Source organism: Oryctolagus cuniculus, chromosome 9 (genome assembly GCF_964237555.1).
Source record: "Oryctolagus cuniculus chromosome 9, mOryCun1.1, whole genome shotgun sequence".
Taxonomy (NCBI): domain Eukaryota; kingdom Metazoa; phylum Chordata; class Mammalia; order Lagomorpha; family Leporidae; genus Oryctolagus; species Oryctolagus cuniculus.
Genome location: NC_091440.1, coordinates 65125890 through 65148923, shown reverse-complemented (window position 1 = coordinate 65148923; position 23034 = coordinate 65125890). Strand labels below are relative to the sequence as shown.

The 23034-nt window shown below is 41.5% G+C and overlaps 1 protein-coding gene across 1 annotated transcript in view; it reads left to right on the top strand.

Annotated features, from left to right (window-relative positions):
• Positions 1–23034, top strand: part of CPB2 (carboxypeptidase B2) — a 54004-nt gene that overhangs the window by 23963 nt on the left and 7007 nt on the right. The window contains exons 4-9 of the mRNA XM_008259991.4: positions 945–1053; positions 1597–1698; positions 5111–5215; positions 8801–8911; positions 10133–10226; positions 21665–21867. Coding sequence (XP_008258213.1) covers positions 945–1053; positions 1597–1698; positions 5111–5215; positions 8801–8911; positions 10133–10226; positions 21665–21867 — 724 coding nt within the window. The remainder of the gene's footprint in view (positions 1–944; positions 1054–1596; positions 1699–5110; positions 5216–8800; positions 8912–10132; positions 10227–21664; positions 21868–23034) is intronic.

Genomic DNA, 23034 nt, shown 5'->3' with positions numbered 1-23034 from the left:
TTCCAGCAACTGTGTTGGGCCTTTCTACACTTTATTTAACTCTGTGAGATAGATACTATCCCCAATAAGCAGATTTAAAAAATCTCACCTACAAAGCAAATTCTCAAGGTCAGCCAGCTAGAACAAAACAGAGCTGAACTCGAACTCAGACTTCTCTGATGTCAAAGGCTTAGCTTTTATCCTAAATAAAATAAATAAATGCACAATAAATAAAATGCACAGAGGTCTAAATACAAGTAAATAAACATTTAAATATGACAGCTAAATTAAAAATATCCATCCCATGTGATAGAATGCCTCAACTCAGTTAAAAGGCTTGCCTAGTTAATACATGGAACAAGATGCTTTTCCCACACTGACGTTTTCTCCATACTTCTGTTTCCCAAGAGATTTGATCATCTTTGGCCCTGCAGAGCTTCTGCTGTAGGTTGATAAGACGCGAAAAGAAAATCCTTTCTGCTTCTCCTTAATCTTTGAGTGGAAACAGAATAATGAATGTTGTTCTGGATTGAAGAAAGGTGACCATTAATCTCTAAGTTCCTATAAAAGACACTGAAGAATTACAATCAAGGAATGTTGATAATGGTGGAAAGGGTGAATTTCAGGAAGGTTCTGAAAACATACCTGGTGCCCAAGTAGGCTCTGCTGAGAGGGTTTGTGAATTCAGCTAACCATACAGTGCAGTGGTGGTTTGCTTTTTAATTTTTTTATTTATAGAAAGAGAACAAATTTCATTTATCTTACATGTGTACTTTAAAGAGCATGATGATACTTCCTATCCTACCCTCCTCCCTCCTTCTTCAATGACGGAATTTTACCTTCACGTACTGCTTATTAGATTTCTTGCGCATGCTCCCCATGCCCCTCGTTGTGCCTGCAAGGGGCCCCGTGGAAAGGTGAGTGCTCTCCCTGGAAACCAGCTCACCCTCTGTCTCATCACCTAGTGTCTTGATGGCAGATGTGGAGGACCTCATCCGACAGCAGACTTCCAACGACACTGTCAGCCCGCGGGCATCCTCGTTCTACTATGAGCAGTACCACTCGCTGAATGAAGTAAGTCACCACATGGTTCTCCAAAGTCTCTGTTCTCATGGAAATTAACAAAGTCATAGTCAGTGGAGGGCGGTGAAAAAAACGCACAGGTTGATTTTCTGGTGGTAATTCAGCCTTCTGTAGATCTCCTCCCTGATTACATGGTATCCGGGAGAATCCTTGGCACAGGATGTCTGTCCGCAGCTGAGAGTATCCCCAGCTGCTAGCAGCAACATTTCATCTTAAGGAATAACAGGAAATGAAGGATATGACCTTTTAATTGGAAAAGTCACAATACTTTAAAGATCAATATTTCTTACCTTTCTATATGTTTCTTACTAATTTTTCACTCTTCCTCTAAACCTTGACATTTACTAAAACCGCAACTGTATTGATTTTCCTATACAGTGAAAGAAGCAACCTGCCCCAAGTGTTTGAGTTTGTTCCTTCCACGTCCAAAGATCTTAGAGGAATCTCCTTGCTTTGAAGAAGGTGCCTGCTTCTTCTGGTGAAGAAATGCTTTGAACTTGCTCTGTGACTAACCACTGGTTTCCGTTCTGATAGATCTACTCTTGGATAGACCATATAACTGAGCGCTATCCTGATATGATTAAAAAAATTCACATTGGATCCTCGTTTGAGAAGCAACCACTTTATGTTTTAAAGGTATGTTGTAAGAGTCATTGTTATAACTTGGATTTTTTTTTCTTTGAGTTACGGAAATATTTGTATTATAGTTATTCCTTAACTTTTGTATCCAGTTATTAAAGGGTTGGCTATTACCTTTATTTTTTTCCTATAATAATGCAATGTCAGTGTAGAAATTCCAGTTCCAGAATCAACTCCGTTTATGTGGCAACAGAGAAACCATTTAACTCTCCTGGACTTTAGCACTCACGTTCATAAAATGAAGTAGCTAGTCTGGTGCGTTTTTCAAATACCTGTTCATACCATCACTTGGAACTACTGATTGACTTAGAGAAAAGAAGGAAGAAAGAAAGAAGAAAGAAAGAAGAAAGAAGAAAGAAAGAAGGAAGGAAGGAAGGAAGGAAGGAAGGAAAGGGAGGGAGGGAGAAAAGGAAGGAAGGAGGGAGGGAGGAAGGAAGGAGGAAGGAGGGAGGGAGGAAGGAAGGAGGAAGGAGGGATAAAAAGAGGGAGGAGAGAGGGAAGGAAGACAAGGAATCTATTATTGGAGAAAGAGTGGTTCAGCTTTTAGAACCAAAGTGAGAGAGAAATAACCAAACCTAAAGAAGAGTGGGAACCCAGTGACTGCAGGGGTTCTTGCCAGTAGGGCTCCTATAATGGTTTCTGTTCCAATTGGTGTCCATTTGGTTATTTATTTCATTTACAAAATATTATGGCAGAGAATATGAGAAATCTGTCTCAGGTCAGATATTTTCTTTTTATCAATTGGCCTTAGTAAAAGTCAATGAACAGCTGGCGCCGTGGCTCAATAGGCTAATCCTCCACCTAGCGGCACCGGCACACCGAGTTCTAGCCCCGGTCGGGGCACCGGATTCTATCCCGGTTGCCCCTCTTCCAGGCCAACTCTCTGCTATGGCCCGGGAGTGCAGTGGAGGAAGGCCCAAGTCTTTGGGCCCTGCACCCCATGGGAGACCAGGAGAAGCACCTGGCTCCTGCCTTCGGATCAGTGTGGCACCGGCTGCGGCGGCCATTGGAGGGTGAACCAAGGGCAAAAGGAAGACCTTTCTCTCTGTCTCTCTCTCACTCTCCACTCTGCCTGAGGTCAATGAACATCACCACTGGAAGAATTTCAGATTCTTTAGATTCTTAAGGATTTAGAATTTTGCACCAAATAATTACTTCTTGTTTAGTTCCTAATTCTGTAGCTTTTTTTTAACCACTCTCTTCCTTAAAAAGAAAAATTAAAAAGACACTCCAGAAAAAATGTAGAAAAATACATTTGATTTAATAATATGTCATTTATACGCAGTATCCCAATATTCACAAATTTAAAATAGACATTTTGGTCATCCAAAGACTTTAGGAGAGGATTTTTCAGTTTTAATCCATCCATAACAAGAAGAGTCTACTGCACAAACTCAAGACAGTCGCATGAAGTGCTGGGTCCTCTTGGTGTTTGAGTTGGTCAGCAAGATTAGATCCATGTCATTATGGCATATCCACTCATGACATTGGCCTTCAGCTATGTCATGTGTGCTTCTTGGAACATGTGACTCTGGAAACTGGATGTTCACATAGGAAAATCATGTAACCTGAGTGCTTTAGTCCTGCTCTTACTTGACCAAAATGTGCACATAATGGGAATCTCTGGGGTTTCTCCATCTTTCCAGGGTCAGAACCAGTGCCAAGAGTTTGTTCTGCCATTACAAAGGTCAAGAAAGGCATTCTACATTTTTTCTGGAGTGTCTTTTTAATTTTTCTTTTTAAGGAAGAGAGAATTAGGAACTAAACAAGAAGTAATTATTGTGGTGTAAAATTCTAAATCCTTAATGCCATTACAAAGGTCATGAAAGATCCTGACAACTCAGGATCTTCTTTATACTGAGTAGATTACATTGGCCACATATAGTTCTCTCTGACTATACAATTTGATCATTAGTGGTCATTAGCACCTGATTTTCTCACTTTATTATTGGATAGTGTTATCTCTTATCTATTTTTGTTAGCAAAAAGCATTTTGGAGTGGTATACATAGCAACCTCAATATTTAACGCTATTTTTCGCATGTTACATGGGAGTTGCTGGATTCAACTGTTGGCTCTGGCTCCTGATTCTAGTTCCCTGATAATGCAGACCCTGGAAAGTTGCAATGATGGCTCAAGTAATTGGGTTCCTGCCACCCTTTAGAGAGCCAGGATTGAGTTTCTGGCTTCTGGATTCAGCCTTCCAGTCATGTGGGCATTTGGGTAGTGAACCAGTGCACGGGATCTCTCTCTCTCCTCTCTCTCTTTCTCATCAAATAAATGAGCACGTAATCTATACATTTGACTCTGTTTTCCTTACTTTGGAATTGCAACTGTACATATTTGTTTAATTTTATGGGCTTCTTCCTTTCCTCCATAACTAATTTTGAAAGCAATTAAATTAGGATTAAGTCTGGAAGTGTTTTCAAGAATTCCTCTAGGGGCTGACACTGTGGCGCAGTGGGTTAACACCCTGGCCTGAAGTTCGCATCCCATATGGGCGCCGGTTTGAGACCCGGCTGCTCCATTTCCAATCCAGCTCTCTACTATGGCCTGGGAAAGCAGTGGAAGATGGCCCAAGTCCTTGGGCCCTGCTCCCATGTGGGAGACGTGGAAGAAGCTCCTGGCTCCTGGCTTCAGATCAGCGCAGCTCCAGCCGTTGTGGCCAATTGAGGAGTGAACCATTGGATGGAAGACCTCTCGCTCTCTTTCCCTCTCTGCCTTTCCTCTCTCTGTGTAACTCTGACTTTCAAATAAATAAATAAATTTAAAAAAAAAAAAAGAAAAAGCTAGTTTAAAAAGAATTCCTCTTAAGACCTCCAAGCAATCACCGAGGAAGGCTGAAAATCCTTTACTGGCCCACAGTACTGGAGTCAGCACAAGGCCTCTGTCCCTAGGTTTGTCCTTGGAAATCAGTTCTTTTGAAGTTGGATGCATGCTGCTTTTTCTGTGAAATGGGGAAATGGTCTATATATAAAAAGTGTGAGTTCTGGGAAAAATTGTGAGGGAAGCTCTGTTCCTGGTGTGTCTTCACACCCCTAGGGAGGGCTGCCCACTCAGCACACACCCATTTACCTGTAACTGAAGCATGAAGATACAGTTCTCTGTTCTCTTCTGCATTTCTACATACAGCTCTGGTATGATTAGGTGATTGTGGAGGGATAAAAAGAGCTTTAAATCAAGAGCGCTGGCTTCATGCCTCTAACCTAACTCACACCTGCAATGTGATCTTAGCTAGTGTCCCTGACCCTCACCAGCCTTCAACTTTTCCTTGAGAATTCTCAAAGGAATATAGAGAACAATGTGTATGTTATCTATTTGTCAAAGGGTCTAAATATAAGCACTTTATAAGTGGAAGCTATTATCCTGAGATGTTACTGGTTTTGCTGTTTTGGGATTTTTTTGGACAGGTTTCTGGACAAGGACAAAAAAACAAAAATGCCATATGGATTGACTGTGGAATCCATGCAAGAGAATGGATCTCTCCTGCTTTCTGCTTGTGGTTCATAGGCTATGTGAGTATCCACATTCCCTTACACCAGTGTTTCTCCTGATGGGGCCCAAGATCACCTGTGTCAGAACCAAGTGCATTTTCTCAGGTCACATCCCGGAATTCTAGACTGGATTCTTCTGGAAGTGAGGTTTGGGAAGTTTTGATATTCACAAGCTTTCCAAGTGTCTTTTATATATACTAAGTTTGAGAATCGTGATATTAAGCATTTAAATTACTCCAAAGATTGTTATTCTTTAATTCTTCCATTAATTTCTGGTCCTAACCATTGATAAATAACTAGAATTAACAGGCTAATTGTAATATGCTTACTACTTCATATGTTTCCAGTAGAAGAAAGGTCTGAATCAGTTATCTAGGTTGGGTCACAACCTCTTTGTGTTTTGGTCTGAATAGTCCAGACATCTCTGTCACATTCTGTCCTTGGAACATGATGCACACCCTTCCAGAGCAGCTATGTTTTCCCACATGTCACAGTACAGCATCTTGTCCCTGAAGAAGAGATCAGCATCCAAAAAAGACATGCATAGACAAGGAAACTGCCATCAAAGTAAACAAACTAATGACTATCAACTTCCATAATGCATGAAAGTAGTTAGAATTAAGTTTCAAATCCTATAAAATGGTAACACAAATTGTCCTCTACATAGAGTCATGCCACTGGAAGAAGAACTCAAAATATATGTCTAATAATGGTAATTGTCACCTTTCACTCAATTCATATTGGGTAAAGTTTTTTTCTTAATTCCTGTCCTTTTTTTGTGTGATACGTTTTCCCTCCTATTACACACCCTATCCTCTACCCCACCACCTGCTGAGTCTTTGTGAGAGAATTTACTCCACAAATATTTATAAATTGCTCATGAGTTTCCAGACTCTTGAGATAAAAAGGAAACAATATACAGCTGAAGGATCTTTTTTATTTTTTAAAAAAGATTTATTTATTTATTTGAAAGTCAGAGTTACACACAGAGAGAAGGAGAGGCAGAGAGAAAGAAGTCTTCCATCCGCTGGTTCACTCCCCAGCTGGCTGCAATGGCCAGAGCTTCCCACTCAGGTACAGGGGCCCAAGGACTTCCACTGCTTTCCCAGGCCATAGCAGAGAGCTGGATTGGAAGTGGAGCAGCCAGGACTCAAATCAGCGCCCATATGGGATGCTGGCACTACAGGCGGCATCTTTACCTACTATGCCACAGTACCGCCCCCCACCCCCAGGATCTTACAGTCAAGTATTTTGCCCCAAAACAAGAACCAGATTTTTGTAGTCAATATGGTCAATAAGTTCTGCCTAATAAACATTGAAGAACTTCTATCCTCACCTGCCTGAAACTAATTCAGATCATCTCTCTGTGATTCAAACCACTGGAAGGGGAATTAGCTTTTTGAAAACTGCATGGTATATTTTATATTTAAAAAGCTAAGCACCCAAAGGCAAATTGAAAATTCAGCTTTTCAATCTTTCACTCTATTCTACAACTCAGTAAGGGTTTCCAAAATCATATCATTTGGTCTCAATTAAGGTAGTACAACACTGGGAAGATTGAAATCAATCTTTCCTTTCTGTGTGTTTCATTGTCTCTCAGGAGACCAAATTTGGCTGCATTTCATTTCTACACAGGCAGGGGCTAAGACTGACTTGTGTATATCTGTATGACTATAGTCAAAATCCCACTCAGCATCAGGCATGTCATAGGAGCCTAATGAACATGTGTTCATTTCTGTCTGAGTGCTGTGTTTCCAAAGCAGAGAATGCAATGCCCCTGAACTGAGCAGAAATCCTGAGATGAAAAAATGAAGAAGGAAGCTCCACAGAAGTGTAATCGAGTTTATTTAGGGCAGCTTCCATATGGGATTCCAGATGGAAATAAGAGCTAGGGCTGGACCAGGCTGAAGCCTAGAGCCTGGAACTCAAACCAGGTGTCCCATGTGAGTGGCAGGAATCCAAGCACATGAGCTATCATCTACTGCCTCCTAGGGTGTACAGTAGAAGGAACTGGATTAGAAGTGGGATAGCCAGGACTCAAACCACACACTCCACATACAGACAGCTCAAGAAGCGATTTAACTACTGTGCCACTTGCCCACCCCAGGCAAGATTTTATCCTTTTACAAATCACAAGGGAGCAAGGTATTTGAATTTATCATGCTACAACATCCCTTTAGCATTCTTTAGGAGCCCCTTAGGCATCATGTTGGGTTGTCCTATCTTATCAGAAAGGCTTCTAATAAACACATTTTTATGGCTGAAGAATGATGTCAATTAGGTGATGAGCTTCCTTCTGAGATAGAACAAGACTTACTATGGCATCACTACAGATTGCTGTCGCACACCATGCTTTGCTAGGTACCTTTTCCACAACTGGTTCTTCTCATTGCCAACCTCCCTCTCAACTTCTGCCCTGGAGAATGCTATCTACTTGCACACCATGGCATGCTCTAACCTCAGGGTCTTCCCAGAAGGACACTGCTTCATAGTAGCTTTATCAAGGAGAGGGGCTGCTGAATAGTATGCAGATTTTTTGTTTCCTTAAATATTTGTAGTGGACTTTTTGGCTTTAATCAGGAATTATTTTTGTTTTTTTGGAGGGAAGTTCAGAAATATTTATATTTTGTATCAATTACATAGGAAGATTGTTTGTACCCTGTGCAAGGCGTTTACCACCACCTGTAAAAGTACCTTGTGCTCAGCTCTTTTAAGGAATTAATATTTTCTTAAAGGTTACATCGACAAACCTAACCATGCCAAATGACTTTTTACAAAGGAACGAAAAACACATGAAAGAAGGCCGGCGCCGTGGCTCAATAGGCTAATCCTCCGCCTTGCGGCGCCGGCACACCGGGTTCTAGTCCCGGTCGGGGCGCCGGATTCTGTCCCGGTTGCCCCTCTTCCAGGCCAGCTCTCTGCTGTGGCCAGGGAGTGCAGTGGAGGATGGCCCAAGTGCTTGGGCCCTGCACCCCATGGGAGACCAGGAGAAGCACCTGGCTCCTGCCATCGGATCAGCGCGGTGCGCCAGCTGCAGCGGCGGCCATTGGAGGGTGAACCAACGGCAAAGGAAGACCTTTCTCTCTCTGTCTCTCTCTCTCACTGTCCACTCTGCCTGTCAAAAAAAATTAAAAAAATAAAAAAAAAATCTAAAAAAAAAAAAAAAAAAAAAAAAAAGGCCGGCGCCGCGGCTCACTAGGCTAATCCTCCGCCTAGCGGCGCCGGCACACCGGGTTCTAGTCCCGGTTGGGGCGCCAGATTCTGTCCCGGTTGCCCCTCTTCCAGGCCAGCTCTCTGCTGTGGCCAGGGAGTGCAGTGGAGGATGGCCCAGGTGCTTGGGCCCTGCACCCCATGGGAGACCAGGAAAAGCACCTGGCTCCTGGCTCCTGCCATCGGATCAGCGTGGTGCGCCGGCCGCGGCGGCCATTGGAGGGTGAACCAACGGCAAAGGAAGACCTTTCTCTCTGTCTCTCTCTCTCACTGTCCACTCTGCCTGTCAAAAAAAAAAAAAAAAAAAAAAAAAAAAAAAAAAAACATGAAAGAAACAGACCAAGGTTAGAAGGATTAAAATGAAATGCTTTTAAATGAACTTGGTTTATTTTGTAGGTAACTCAATTCTATGGGGAAGAAAGACTGCATAAAAGTCTTCTGAAGCATGTGGACTTCTATGTTATGCCAGTGATTAATGTGGATGGTTACGACTACACATGGAAAGAGGTAGGTGAAGGCAAAGAAGCAAAACAAAGCTTGCTTCCTTTGTGGATACAGGATACATAGGCTGAACTATTTAGACTACTGGATCTTGGCACAAAGGTCTTATGAAAAACTTGTAAATTTTTATTATGGAAAATTTAAACATACATAAAGTGGACATGATTATAAAGCAATCTCCTATGTACTCAACACACAGTCTCAACTACAATCAACCCATGGCCAACAATGTATCCTCCACCCACTTCTACCTTACCCATAGTATTTTAAAGCAAACCCCACGTACCACATGATTACATTAATAAATTTTCCATATGCATCTTGGAACGGACTCTGAAGAAAAAACAACCACAGTATAATTATATCTAAAAAGTCACAATAAATAGGGAAGAGCTGGCTGCATGGTTAAGATTCCAGCCGCCTGTACTGGAGTGCCTAGGCTGGATACCCACCTCTGGCTCCCGACTCCGATAATGCTCAGAAATGGAGCAGCCAGGAATAGAACAGGTATTTATATGGGATTGTGACATCGCAGGCAGTGGCCCAACCTACTGCACCACAATGCCAGTCCCCACTATATATTGCTAAATGAACAAATTATGTTTCAGAATAATATAGAATGACTCTTTGTATAGAAAAGGAAAGAAGGCAAAATAAAGGAACAGGCCGGCGCCGTGGCTCAATAGGCTAATCCTCCACCTTGCGGCGCCGGCACACCGGGTTCTAGTCCCGGTCGGGGCACCGGATTCTGTCCCGGTTGCCCCTCTTCCAGGCCAGCTCTCTGCTATGGCCAGGGAGTGCAGTGGAGGATGGCCCAGGTGCTTGGGCCCTGCACCCCATGGGAGACCAGGAAAAGCACCTGGATCCTGGCTCCTGCCATCGGATCAGCGCGGTGCGCCGGCTGCAGCGGCGGCCATTGGAGGGTGAACCAACGGCAAAGGAAGACCTTTCTCTCTCTGTCTCTCTCTCTCATTGTCCACTCTGCCTATCAAAAAAAAAAAAAAAAAAGGAACAAAAAGCTACACTTTATACACATATACACACATATATATTTATTTGGATATTAAAAAAAGATTTTTTTCTTGGTGTATGACCATGCCTAACTTTCATAATTAACAAAAAGTATTAAAAATAGATTGTCATTATCTTTATATTTTAAAAAAGTGATGCCTTTCCTTGAGATACAAATGTGACTACCCTGGATATGTTGGTGTTGTGTTTATTCAGAATCGAATGTGGAGAAAGAACCGTTCTTCTCATGGGGGCAATCGTTGCGTTGGAACAGACTTGAACAGGAACTTTGCTTCCAGACACTGGTGTGGTAGGTGGCTTACTTTATTTCCAGCAATGTCTCTTCATTAAAAGGGTGATGAGAAAGACACTGAGCAAACTAATTACAGGGGAGGCCTAACTGAATTGGAGTACAATTTAAATACTAGACTTTTGGGATAAATGTAATACTAAGGATAGTGACTACTCAGCAAATTTTTCACCCCTCCACCCTGCTGTTTGTTTACCATTCAAATAAAGAGGTCAGGGGCCAGCTTTATAGTGCTGCCTGTGTCACTGGCATCCATATGAGTGTTGGTTCGAGTCCTGGTTACTCCATCTCAAATCCAGCTCCCTGCTAATGGTTGATGGCACAAGTATTTGGGCCCCTGCTACCCATGTGGAGAACCAATTGAAGTTCCTGTTGTGACCATTTGAGGAGTGAACCAGCAGATGGAAGGTCTCTCTTTCTTAGTAATGCTGTCTTTCAAATAAGTCAATTTTTAAAAAAATTAAAAATAAAATAAGGAGGTTTCTTAAAGTCGCTTCTAGTTTCAAAGCTCTAATATTCTATTATCCTAAGATAACATGGAAGGGACTGTTCAAGATCCTACTTTAATAAATAACATTTATCATTAAGATATCAAAAATCTCAGAGCCAAACCTTTCATTTTCTTTTTTTTTTAGCTTCTATTTCATGAATATAAATTTCCAAAGTACGACTTATGGATTACAATGGCTTCCCCCCCATACCGTCCCTCCCACCCGCAACCCTCCCCTTTCCCACTCCCTCTCCCCCTCCATTCACATCAAGATTCATTTTCGATTATCTTAATATACAGAAGATCAGCTTAGTATACATTAAGTAAAGATTTCAACAGTTTGCTCCCACATAGAAACATAAAGTGAAAAATAATAGATGATTTTCTTTAAATGATGATGAAATCAGATCAGACCAATTGTCATGTTTAATCCCAGTGAGAGTCAAGTTGGGAATTGATAATTTCTTTTTTTTTTTTCTTTACAGAAGATCAGTTTAGTATGCATTAAGTAAAGATTTCAACAGTTTGCACCCCCATAGAAACACAAAGTGAAATATACTGTTTGAGTACTCGTTATAGCATTAAATCTCAATGTACAGCACACTAAGGACAGAGATCCTAGATGAGGAGTAAGTGCACAGTGACTCCTGTTGTTGACTTTACCAATTGACACTCCTGTCTATGGCATCAGTAATCTCCCTATGCTCCAGTCATGAGTTTCCAAGGCTATGGAAGCCCTCTCAGTTCTCCGACTCTTATCTTGTTTAGACAAGGTCATAGTCAAAGTGGAGGTTCTCTCCTCCCTTCAGGGAAAGGTACCTCCTTCTTTGAAGACCTGTTCTTTCCACTGGGATCTCACTCACAGAGATCTTTTTGCCAGAGTGTCTTGGCTTTCCATGCCTGAAATACTCTCATGGGCTTTTCAGCCAGATCGGAATGCCTTTAGGGCTGATTCTGAGGCCAGAGTGCTATTTAGGACATCTGCCATTCTATGAGTCTGCTGAATATCTCGCTTCCCATGTTGGATCACTCTCCCCTTTATTTATTCTATCGGTTAGTGTTAGCAGGTACTAGACTTGTTTATGTGCTCCCTTTGACTCTTAGTCCTTTCATTATGATCAATTGTGAACTGAAATTGATCACTTGGAATAGTGAGATGGCATTGGCACATGCCACCTTGATGGGATTGAATTGGAATCCCCTGGTATGTTTCTAACTCTACCATTTGGGGCAAGTCAGCTTGAGCATGTCCCAAATTATACATCTCTTCCCTCTCTTATTCCCACTCTTATGTTTAACAGGGATCACATTTCAGTTAATTTTCAACACTCAAGAATAACTGTGTGATAATTACAGAATTAAACCAGTCATATTAAGTAGAACAGACAAAAAAAAAATACGAAGAGGGATAATGTATTAAGTTGTTCATTAACAGTCAGGGCTATGCTGATCAAGTCACCATTTCTCATAATGTCCATTTCACTTCAGGAGGTTTCCTTTTTGGTGTTCAGTCAGTTGTCACCAATCAGGGAGAACATATGGTATTTGTCCCTTTGGGACTGGCTTACTTCACTCAGCATGATGTGTTCCAGATTCCTCCATTTTGTTGCAAATGACTGGATTTCGTTGTTTCTTACTGCGGTATAGTATTCTAAAGAATACATATCCCATAATTTCTTTATCCAGTCTACCGTTGATGGCATGTAGGTTGGTTCCAGGTCTTGGCTATTGTGAATTGTGCTGCAATAAACATTAGGGTGCAGACCGCTTTTTTGTTTGCCAATTTAAATTCCTTTGGATAAATTCCAAGGAGTGGGATGGCTGGGTCGAATGGTAGGGTTATATTCAGGTTTCTGAGGAATCTCCAGACTGACTTCCATAGTGGCTTGACCAGTTTGCATTCCCACCAACAGTGGGTTAGTGTCCCTTTTTCCCCACATCCTCACCAGCATCTGTTGTTGGTAGATTTCTGTATGTGAGCCATTCTAACCGGGGTGAGATGAAACCTCATTGTGGTTTTGATTTGCATTTCCCTGATTACTAGTGATCTTGAACATTTTTTCATGTGCCTGTTGGCCATTTGGATTTCCTCTTTTGAAAAATGTCTATTGAGGTCCTTGGCCCATCTCTTAATTGGGTTGTTGGTTTTGTTTTTGTGGAGTTTCTTGATCTCTTTGTAGATTCTGGTTATTAACCCTTTATCTGTTGCATAGTTTGCAAATATTTTTTCCCATTCTGTCGGTTGTCTCTTCACTCTCCTGACTGTTTCTTTTGCAGTACAGAAACTTCTCAATTTGATGCAATCCCAATAGTTGATTTTGGCTTTGACTGCCTGTGCCTCCCGGGTCTTTTCCAGAAATTCTTTGCCTGTGCCAATATCTTGAAGGGTTTCTCCAATGTTCTCTAGTAACTTGATGGTGTCAGGTCGTAGATTTAGGTCTTTAATCCATGTTGAGTGGATTTTTGTGTAAGGTGTAAGGTAGGGGTCTTGCTTCATGCTTCTGCACGTGGAGATCCAGTTTTCCCAGCACCATTTATTGAATAGACTGTCCTTGCTCCAGGAATTAGTTTTAGATCCTTGATCAAATATAAGTTGGCTATAGATGTTTGGGTTGATTTCTGGTGTTTCAATTCTGTTCCATTGGTCTATCCATCTGTTTCTGTACCAGTACCATGCTGTTTTGATTACAACTGCCCTGTAGTATGTCCTGAAATCTGGTATTGAGATGCCTCCGGTTTTGTTTTTGTTGTACAAGATTGCTTTAGCTATTCGAGGTCTCTTTTGCCTCCATATGAATTTCAGCATAATTTTTTCTAGATCTGAGAAGAATGTCTTTGGTATCCTGATTGGAATTTCATTGAATCTATAAATTGCTTTTGGGAGAATGGACATTTTGATGATGTTCATTCTTCCAATCCATGAGCATGGAAGATTTTTCCATTTTTTGGTATCCTCTTCTATTTCTTTCTTTAAGATTTTGTAATTCTCATCGTAGAGATCTTTAACGTCCTTGGTTAAGTTTATTCCAAGGTATTTGATTGTTTTTGTAGCTATTGTGAATGGGATTGATCTTAGCAGTTCTTTCTCAGTCATGGCATTGCTTGTGTATACAAAGGCTGTTGATTTTTGTGCATTGATTTTATATCCTGCCACTTTGCCAAACACCTCTATGAGTTCCAATAGTCTCTTAGTAGAGTTCTTTGGATCCTCTAAGTAAAGAATCATATCATCTGCAAAGAGGGATAGTTTGACTTCTTCCTTCTCAATTTGTATTCCTTTGATTTCTTTTTCTTTTTCTTGTCTGATGGCTCTGGCTAAAACTTCCAGAACTATGTTAAATAGCAGTGGTGAGAGTGGGCATCCCTGCCTGGTGCCAGATCTCAGTGGAAATGCTTCCAACTTTTCCCCATTCAATAGGATGCTGGCCATGGGTTTTTTATAAATTGCTTTGATTATATTGAGGAATGTTCCTTCTATACCCAATTTGCTTAGAGTTTTCATCATGAAAGGGTGTTGAATTTTATTGAATGCTTTCTCTGCATCAATTGAGATAATCATATGGTTTTTCTTTTGCAGTCTGTTAATGTGGTGAATCACATTGATTGATTTGCGAATGTTGAACCATCCCTGCATACCAGGGATGAATCCTACTTGGTCTGGGTGGATGATTTTCCTGATGTGTTGTTGTACTCTATTGGCCAGAATTTTATTGAGGATTTTTGTGTCTATGTTCATCAGGGATATTGGTCTGTAATTTTCTTTCAGTGCTGCATCTTTCTCTGGCTTAGGGATTAAGGTGATGCTGGCTTCATAGAAAGAATTTGGGAGGATTCCCTCTTTTTCGATTGTTCTGAATAGTTTGAGAAGAAATGGGATTAGTTCTTCTTTAAATGTCTGGTAGAATTCAGCAGTGAATCCATCTGGTCCTGGGCTTTTCTTTGTTGGGAGGGCCTTTATTACTGTTTCAATTTCTGTTTCAGTTATGGGTCTATTTAGGTTTTCTATGTCTTCATGGTTCAATTTTGGTAGATTGCATGTGTCCAGGAATCTATCCATTTCTGATAGATTTTCCTGTTTGCTGGCCTACAGGTCCTTGTAGTAATTTCTGATGATTCTTTTTATTTCTGTGGTGTCTGTTGTTACGTTTCCTTTTTCATCTCTGATTTTATTGATTTGGGTCTTTTCTCTTCTTTTTTTAGTTAGTTGGGCTAATGGGGTGTCAATTTTGTTTATTTTTTCAAAAAACCAGCTTCTTGCTTGGCTGATTTTTTGTAGTGTTTTTTTGGATTCAATCCTGTTAATTTCTTCTCTGGTTTTAATTATTTCTCTTCTCCTACTAGATTTGGGTTTGGTTTGCTGCAGTTTTTCTAGGTCCTTGAGATGCACTGAAAGCTCATTTATTTGGTACCTTTCCAATTTTTTGATATAGGCACCTATTGCTATAAATTTGCCTCTCAATACTGCTTTTGCTGTATCCCATAAGTTTTGATATGTTGTGTTGTTATCTTCATTTACTTCCAGAAAGTTTTTGATTTCTCTTTTGATTTCTTGAATGACCCAGTGTTCATTCAGGAGCATGTTGTTCAGTCTCCATGTGTTTGCATACTTTCTGGGGTTTCCTGAGTTGCTAATTTCCAGCTTCATTCCGCTGTGGTCTGAGAAGCTGCATCAAACCTTTCATTTTCAATTGTGCAGGCAAATGTTTACTTCTGCAGTGATTGAAAAACATTTTTCTTTTTTTTTCACTATTCACTTTTTTTTTTTTTTTTTTTTTTGACAGAGTGGCCAGTGAGAGAGAGAGAGACAGAGAGAAAGGTCTTCCTTTTCTGTTGGTTCACCCCCTAATTGCCGTTGCGGCCAGCGCGCTACAGCCGGCACACCACGCTGATCCGATGGCAGGAGCCAGGTGCTTCTCCTGGTCTCCCATGGGGTGCAGGGCCCAAGGACTTGGGCCATCCTCCACTGCACTCCCGGGCCACAGCAGAGAGCTGGCCTGGAAGAGGGGCAACCGGGACAGAATCCAGTGCCCCGACCAGGACTACAACCTGGTGTGCTGGCGCTGCTAGGCAGAGGATTAGCCTATTGAACCATGGCGCCGGCCACTATTTACTTTCTTAACAATTTCTGTTTTCATGAATAATAAAGAAAATATAAACAGTAATATAAAGATAAACACAGTGGGACTGAATCATTTTTTGATTTGAATGAGCTGAAGCCCTCAGAGGGTACTGATTTAGCTATTCGAGAACATAGAACATAGTACTACACTTGAGATGCATTTGCAAAACAAAACAAATTGGAACAATGAGATTGCATCATTTATATTTCCAAATTAGGCACACATGGATGTGTGGGAGCTCCAAGGAGAGAAGCTCTTGTACTCAAAGAGGCACCCTCTTCTTCCCACACATTTGCTGTTCAGTCTTACATATGGGATCTTATCTATTTCCTCTGAAAGAAGTAAAAACGCATAATTTTGAACATTTCATCATTGTCCCAGAGTACACATGAAAACCGCACAAAAAAGTCCTTATCCTGTTTCTTTCCCCTCCGGGTTAGAAACTCCAGCAGGGCAGGGACCATCATTCATCATCCAGTGCAAGGCCTGGCATGTACAGGGTTCTCAGAAATGTGAATTAAATGAACCCGTGAGTGAATCACGTTGCTCTGAGATCTACAGATGCGGTAGGAACACAAAGGAAGGAACACGTGATCCTGACTTAGGGAACACTTAGTGGTTTCTCTCTAACAGTCATCCTGAAAGTTACTGCACCAAGGTCCACAGGCTGCTGTAGCACTGATAACCAGCCAGGGACTCAGGGGAGCAGCGCTAATGCCAAAAAGATCTGAATCAATTGGACTGACTAAGTGCCAAACAGTTTACGTATCATCTATATATCGTAGATGGAGAAACCCAGACTTTAAACTATTAGGTTCCTGGGGCCGGCACTCTGGTGTAGTAGGCTAAGCCTCCACCTGTGGCACTCGCATCCCAAATGGGTGCCAGTTCATGTCCTGGCTGCTCCTCTTCTGATCCAGCTCTCTTATGGCCTGCTTATGGAAAGCTGTAGAGGATGGCCCAAGTGATTGGCCCCCTGCACCCACATGGGAGACCAGGAAGGAGCTCCTGGCTCTTGGTTCTTGGCTTCAGATTGGCTCAGCTGCAGCTGTTCCGGCCATTTGTGGAGTGAACCAGAGGATGGAAGACCTTTCTTCCTGTCTCTCCCTCTCTCTGTAACTCTACCTCTCAAATAAATAAAATCTAAAAAGCAAAACAAAACAGTTAGTTTCCTTGCTCAGGTTCTCTGGCTAGTAAGTGGTAGAGCTAGTATATAAACCCAGGCCAACTGACTCCAAATTTATTGAAATTCTTCTTCGTCTGACAATAACTCTCCAACAAGCTCCCTTTTATAATTTCCCATTTTATCTTCAAGCTCTTTTGGTACTCAATTATAATTAATCATTTTCATAGTGATTTCATTATTATCTAGTTTAAATAGCTGAAGGATCAAAATGTAGTTTGTGATTTTCATCAAGAAATACCTCTGTCCCCTTGTAGGCATGGTACTTTTATTATTACATAATACAAGAGCTGGAAACAGAGGTAGCAAATATATAAGAAAGAAAGTATCAAACAAAACAAAAAAGAACTTCTTTTTTTTTTTTTTTTTTGCCAACTGTCCCAGCATCTCTTCATGACTATGTATGCAAAATTGTGTGAAAGCAGAATTGAATCTCATTTCTTGCTTGTCCCTGCAACAAGAAAGTGCCTTTATGTTGCTTTATACAAAGGTTCTAAAAGCAATTCACTGACAAACAGGAAGTGGCATGTCAAGCCGACTTACTCACTTTTTATGTCCCCCTTACCCTCCTTCTATACTAAAATCCCTTATTTCTTTTACTATGAGAAAGAGTGTTTATTAAAACTAATTTTTATTATGTAAAATATATGTAACATAAAATTTGCCTTTTTAATTTATCTTAAAATTTTTGAAGTCTATTTTATGTGAGAGGCAGAGAGAAAGTGTTTCTTTCTTTCTTCCTTTTTTTTTTTTTTTTTTTTGACTGGCAGAGTTAGAGAGAGACAGAGAGAAAGGCCTTTCTTTCTGTTGGTTCACCCCCAAAACGGCTGCTACAGCCGGTGCGCTGCGCTCATCTGAAGCCAGGAGCCAGTGCTTCCTCCTGCAGCTGCAGGGACGCACGCACTTGGGCCATCCTCCACTGCCTTCCCGGGCCACAGCAGAGAGCTGGCCTGGAAGAGGAGCAACCAGGACAGAATCCGGCACCCCAACCAGGACTAGAACCTGGGGTGCCGGCGCCGCAGGCGGAGGATTAACCTAGTGAGCCGCGGCGCCAGCCGAGAAAGTGTTTCTATTGCTGGTTCACTCCCAAAGTGCGCACAATGTCCAGGACTAAGCCAGCCAAAGCCAGGTTCCAGGTCTCAGTCTAGGTCTCCCACATGGGTAGCAGGGACCCAATTACTTGAGCCATCACCCATGGCCTTCCAAAGTCTGCATTAGCAGGAAACTGGAGTGAGAAACTGGAACCAGGTATGGAATCCAGGCACTCTAATATGGAATGCAGACATCCTGTTAGGCAAAGTGCCCACTCCCATTTTCATGTTAGAATTGTAAACTCAAGTGGCATTACTTACATTGACAGTGTTATGACTACCTATTTCCAAAACTTCAATGTTATCCCAAACAGAAACTCTGTTAACTATTAAACAATGTCTCCTTATTCCCTGCCTTTTCCCCAGTCGCTGGTAATTTCTAATCTACTCTCTCTTTCTCTGTCTCTATGAATTTGCCTGGTCTAAATGATGCTTTTGATTCCATGTCTATAAGTAAAAGAATGCTTGAGCTTGTAAGAGCCTGATAGCCCCAAATCCCCAGGGAACAGACGTGACCCTCCTGAGACTCAGGGAGATGTAGCAGTTTGCTCACATTGACATGGCTGCTTAATAGTCAAGCAGAGTCTCACATGCAAGTTTTCTGGCTCTTCAGGGATCTTGCCACTAAAATGCCTGAAATCTCTAAAATGACAACCACAGAGTAAGAGTCAGAGACTGCCTTGCATTAACAACATGTTTATTGAGCACTTGAAATGTGGCTTGTCTGGTCTGAGACGTACTCCAAAATTCGAGTGTAAAAGTGACAGAGGGATGGGCATTTAGCCCAGGAGTGAAGATGCCAGTTCAGGCACTTGTATGCCACATTGGAGGCCCTGGGTTTGATACTTGGGTCTGGCTCCTGACTCCAGCTTCCTGCTAATGCAGATGCAGGAAGGCAGCAGTGATGGGTCAAGTAATTGGCCCCTTATCATCCATGTGGGAGCCCTGGGATGAATTCCTGCTCCAGGCCTTAGCCCCGTCCAGTCCTATATATTGAAGGCAGTTAGTTGGGGAATGAACAGTGAATGGAAATCTCTCTCCCTCTCAAATGAATAAACAACACATTTAAAACATTGTGTTAATAAAATTTGCATATTTTTGAATAATTTAATGTTGATTCCATTTGAGATGATGATACTTTGTACATACTGAGTTAAATGAAGTAGAATATTAAATTCATTTCACTTACTACTTTTTACTTTTATGAAAGTAGTTACTTGAAAATTTAAAATAAGTGTGTGACTTGCATTATGTTTCTATTGAACATCCCTGGTCTGTAGACTCATACTTGGGAACCACCTCTCCAGCTCTTTCATGCCCTCACCCACCTTTGTCTTCTGTACGTGTTTTCTGCAACTCTCCATGTTCTAGAACTATACACCAGGGAAAAAGAGGGTAAGAGTATCCAAAGGTGACTAAACTATCAAAAACAGTTTGTTCAATTATATTGCTGGTTAAAAATAAAAACAATTAAAATACTTGGAAAGGTATCTGGTGTTCAGCACATTTTCTTATGGGGAAATAACTGTTTAGTAAACATTATTTCTGTCCAAATAAAAGGAAAAAAACAGAGCAACCCTAAAAAACATAGGTGACTTTGTAAGGAGAGTGATGCAACTGGATTCAGAAACATACATAAACTGGACCTGGAGCACTGCACTGATTCCCTCCTCTCTCCACCTCATCTCCAGGGTACACGTAGCTTTCTGTGGGTTCCAGTGTACATGATGATGATAAGGATGGAAAGCAGCAAACTTAGGGAACCCACAGTGTATGCAGGCACTGTGCAGTTCTTTGTATGCATTAGCTAAGCCAATACTCAATCCCCAGTTAATGTAGAATTTTTAAATCTTGTAGATAAAGAAATTGAGCTTTAGATAGGTTTAAAAAATTACCCAAGGCCACATAGCTATTAAGTGGCAAAGCCAAGATTAAAACTGAGCGATTGGGTACTTAACAGTATGCTGTGTAGCCTCATACTGTGTAGGATGGTTACCACCAACAGCGTGAAATTTGCATCTCCTAACATAACAATATATACTTCCTAGGGTTGCTGTGAGGATTAAATGAGGAACTGCAGAAATCTTACCACAGCTCCCGACATAAGCCTGTACTCTGTGGGTGGGAGCTGCTGCTGTTATTATTATCTTTGTTCAAGAGAACAGCTGGACAGAAACTAGTCTTGCTTTCAAATTATCACTGGGAGAAACAAGACTGACAGCACAAATGAGTCCTACAACATTTCTAGGAGGGAGTAATCTCTTGAGTCACAGGTGGCTCTCTGGGGCTCTGTCACTGTGAATGAGGGACAGAGTAGAAGTGTTGGAAGGCAGGCCTTCATCTGAAATGATATATACCAAAATCTCTCCAAGGAATGAATAACACTATTCTGGCACCAAATGTCTGCAAGGTGTCCGGCGCATAACAAATCTTCCCAGGCAGACGAATCAATTAATTCACAGGCTTTTATTGGGGTTCCGCTCCCGGGTGAGGTTCCACGGCCCCAACAGAGCAACAGAGCGGGGGCTGTGGAAGTCACGCGTCAGAGATTGGGAGAGCTCCTTTTATAGATTCAGGGCATGGGGGTTAAAGGTTGAGGCGGGTCTGATCCTCACTGGTTGACCTTCAGGCACCCGCGGAGACCTTGACAAGGACTTTTCTTCCCTGGAAGTGCGGGTAGGGACTCTCCATTCCCGGAAGTGTAGGCCTTCCCTCCTTGCGGATCCCAAAGCTACTAATGTCACCACCCATTTTATTGGCTAAACCACTTTAGCAAGTGTTGAAAAGAGCTCTGAAGGCAGACCTGCAAATTCTGAGTCCTCAAGTGAGACTTTTCTTGTATGAGCTATAATGACAAGTAGTTTTTTACTATAAAAACCAGGAAAACCATATTTACAGTGGATTAAAGAAAATGAGGCTCATTTTTACATCACAGAACCAGATATTTGGACAGGGCTCTCATCTCCAAACTTCTCTTGGCTGCTTCCTCAAGGCTGCAAGATAGGCAGCAAGAGAGGGTGGGGTTAGGAGTAACTGTTAGGGGGTCTGCTCTGTGGGTTTGTGAATATTTGACTCCGAAGAGACATAAGCAATATTTAGCAGGCATCAGAAACACCTTCTTGGGATGGGCATTTGATATGGTTGTAAAGACATCGCTCAGGATGCACACATCCTACCTTACAGTGCTGGTTTGGGTCCCAGCAACTTTGCTTCTGATTCCAGCTTCCTACTAATGTGTACCCTGGAAGGCAGCAAATCATGGCTCAAGTGCCCATCTGAGAGACCTGGGTTGAATTATCTTATTTACTGACTCCAGCCTGGTTCAGCCCTGGCTGTTGCAGGCATTTGTGGAGTGAACTAGTGAATGAATGGTTTCTCTTTGTCTCTCTGTTTTTCCAATAAATAAAAAATGGATTTAAAAATAAAAAAAAAATGTTCTTTAAAGAGCACTACCTCACCCCCAGATATTGGGAGGACATCTCATCAGGGAAACACTATATTATGATGATACATGCATCTATTTTATCAATTCCATTTTATCAACCTTACTACAGAGGAAGGTGCCTCAAGTGTCTCATGTTCGGAAACCTACTGTGGACTTTATCCCGAGTCCGAGCCAGAGGTGAAGGCAGTGGCCAGCTTCCTGAGAAGAAATATCAACCACATTAAAGCTTACATCAGCATGCACTCTTACTCCCAGAAGATACTCTTCCCATATTCCTATAATAGAAGCAGAAGCAAAGACCATGAGGAGCTGGTAAGTACTAGTTTGTTATTATTCTCATTAACATTTCAGAAATAAAATCATACTTAGTTGAAGAATCAAAACCTGTGGGAAAATGTTCCTGTTCAGGACAGATGAATGAATGTTTCACACCATGGGTTCACTCTGTTAAAGGGTGGTCCTGAGGTCAAGGGTCACTACAGGAAGGTCATCAGTGGGCCTTACCCTGAGGACATGATCTTAATTCCAGCAGATGGACTTCCTAAGAAAATATCAAATTTCTATCAGCTCAGGAGGGAACTATTGCACCTGAACTGATCTGCACATGAAGCCACAGGAGCAAAGACAAGAGTCTCTGGAATGGCAGGACTACTGTGTGGTCTTAAGCCTCCTGCGGCAGCCTACCACAGATGAAGTCTCAGCCCCACCCTCCTCGTTTGGTGTTAACTGTGGTGACTGTGGATGCACTGAACCCTCCACCTCTTGAGTTTTGGTCCCATGAAAGTATTTCCACAATGAAGCCAACCTGTTTTGTCAGAATGTAGTGGACAATACCGAAAATTGAAAGAGGACCCATATAGTTTGCTAATCTCTCATCATGTTTTGGTATCAGATGTTCTATGCTTGGGTTGATGGATAAAAGGTAGCTGGTAAAGTTCTCATCCCAGGTGCTTTCCAGTCAATGGAAGTATCATGGCAACAATCTCATTCTTGGGGAAGGACTGATATTTATATAGTAGTTTGCATTTTACAGATTCATTATTTTTCTGCCTCTATTAACAGAATGAAATACAGTGACACTAGGAGTGCTAGCAATTGCTGATGACTAATATAAGTTCACTGCATTTTCTGAAAATAGCTCAATTAGAACACAAACACTTGATATTTCTGATTATTTTTTCTTCTCAAGTGGAAACTTTTAAAGAGATCTTTTTATTGGTGTTATCTTTGAACAAATGAAAAGATATTTATGCTGATTTGGAAAGTAAAATTAGTGGGATTGTCTCTTAGCTTGGATTACTCTCAGCACAAATATTTGTTGAGAATTATTATGTGTAAAATAATGTATCCAAAGAAGCATTAGGTAAGACCCCACTCTTTAAGATAATTCGCTATGATTAGGGAGTGAGACATAAGCAAATGTTACAAGTAGCTACACTGTGAAATAATGTTATGTCTACTACTACATAAGCGAGACTG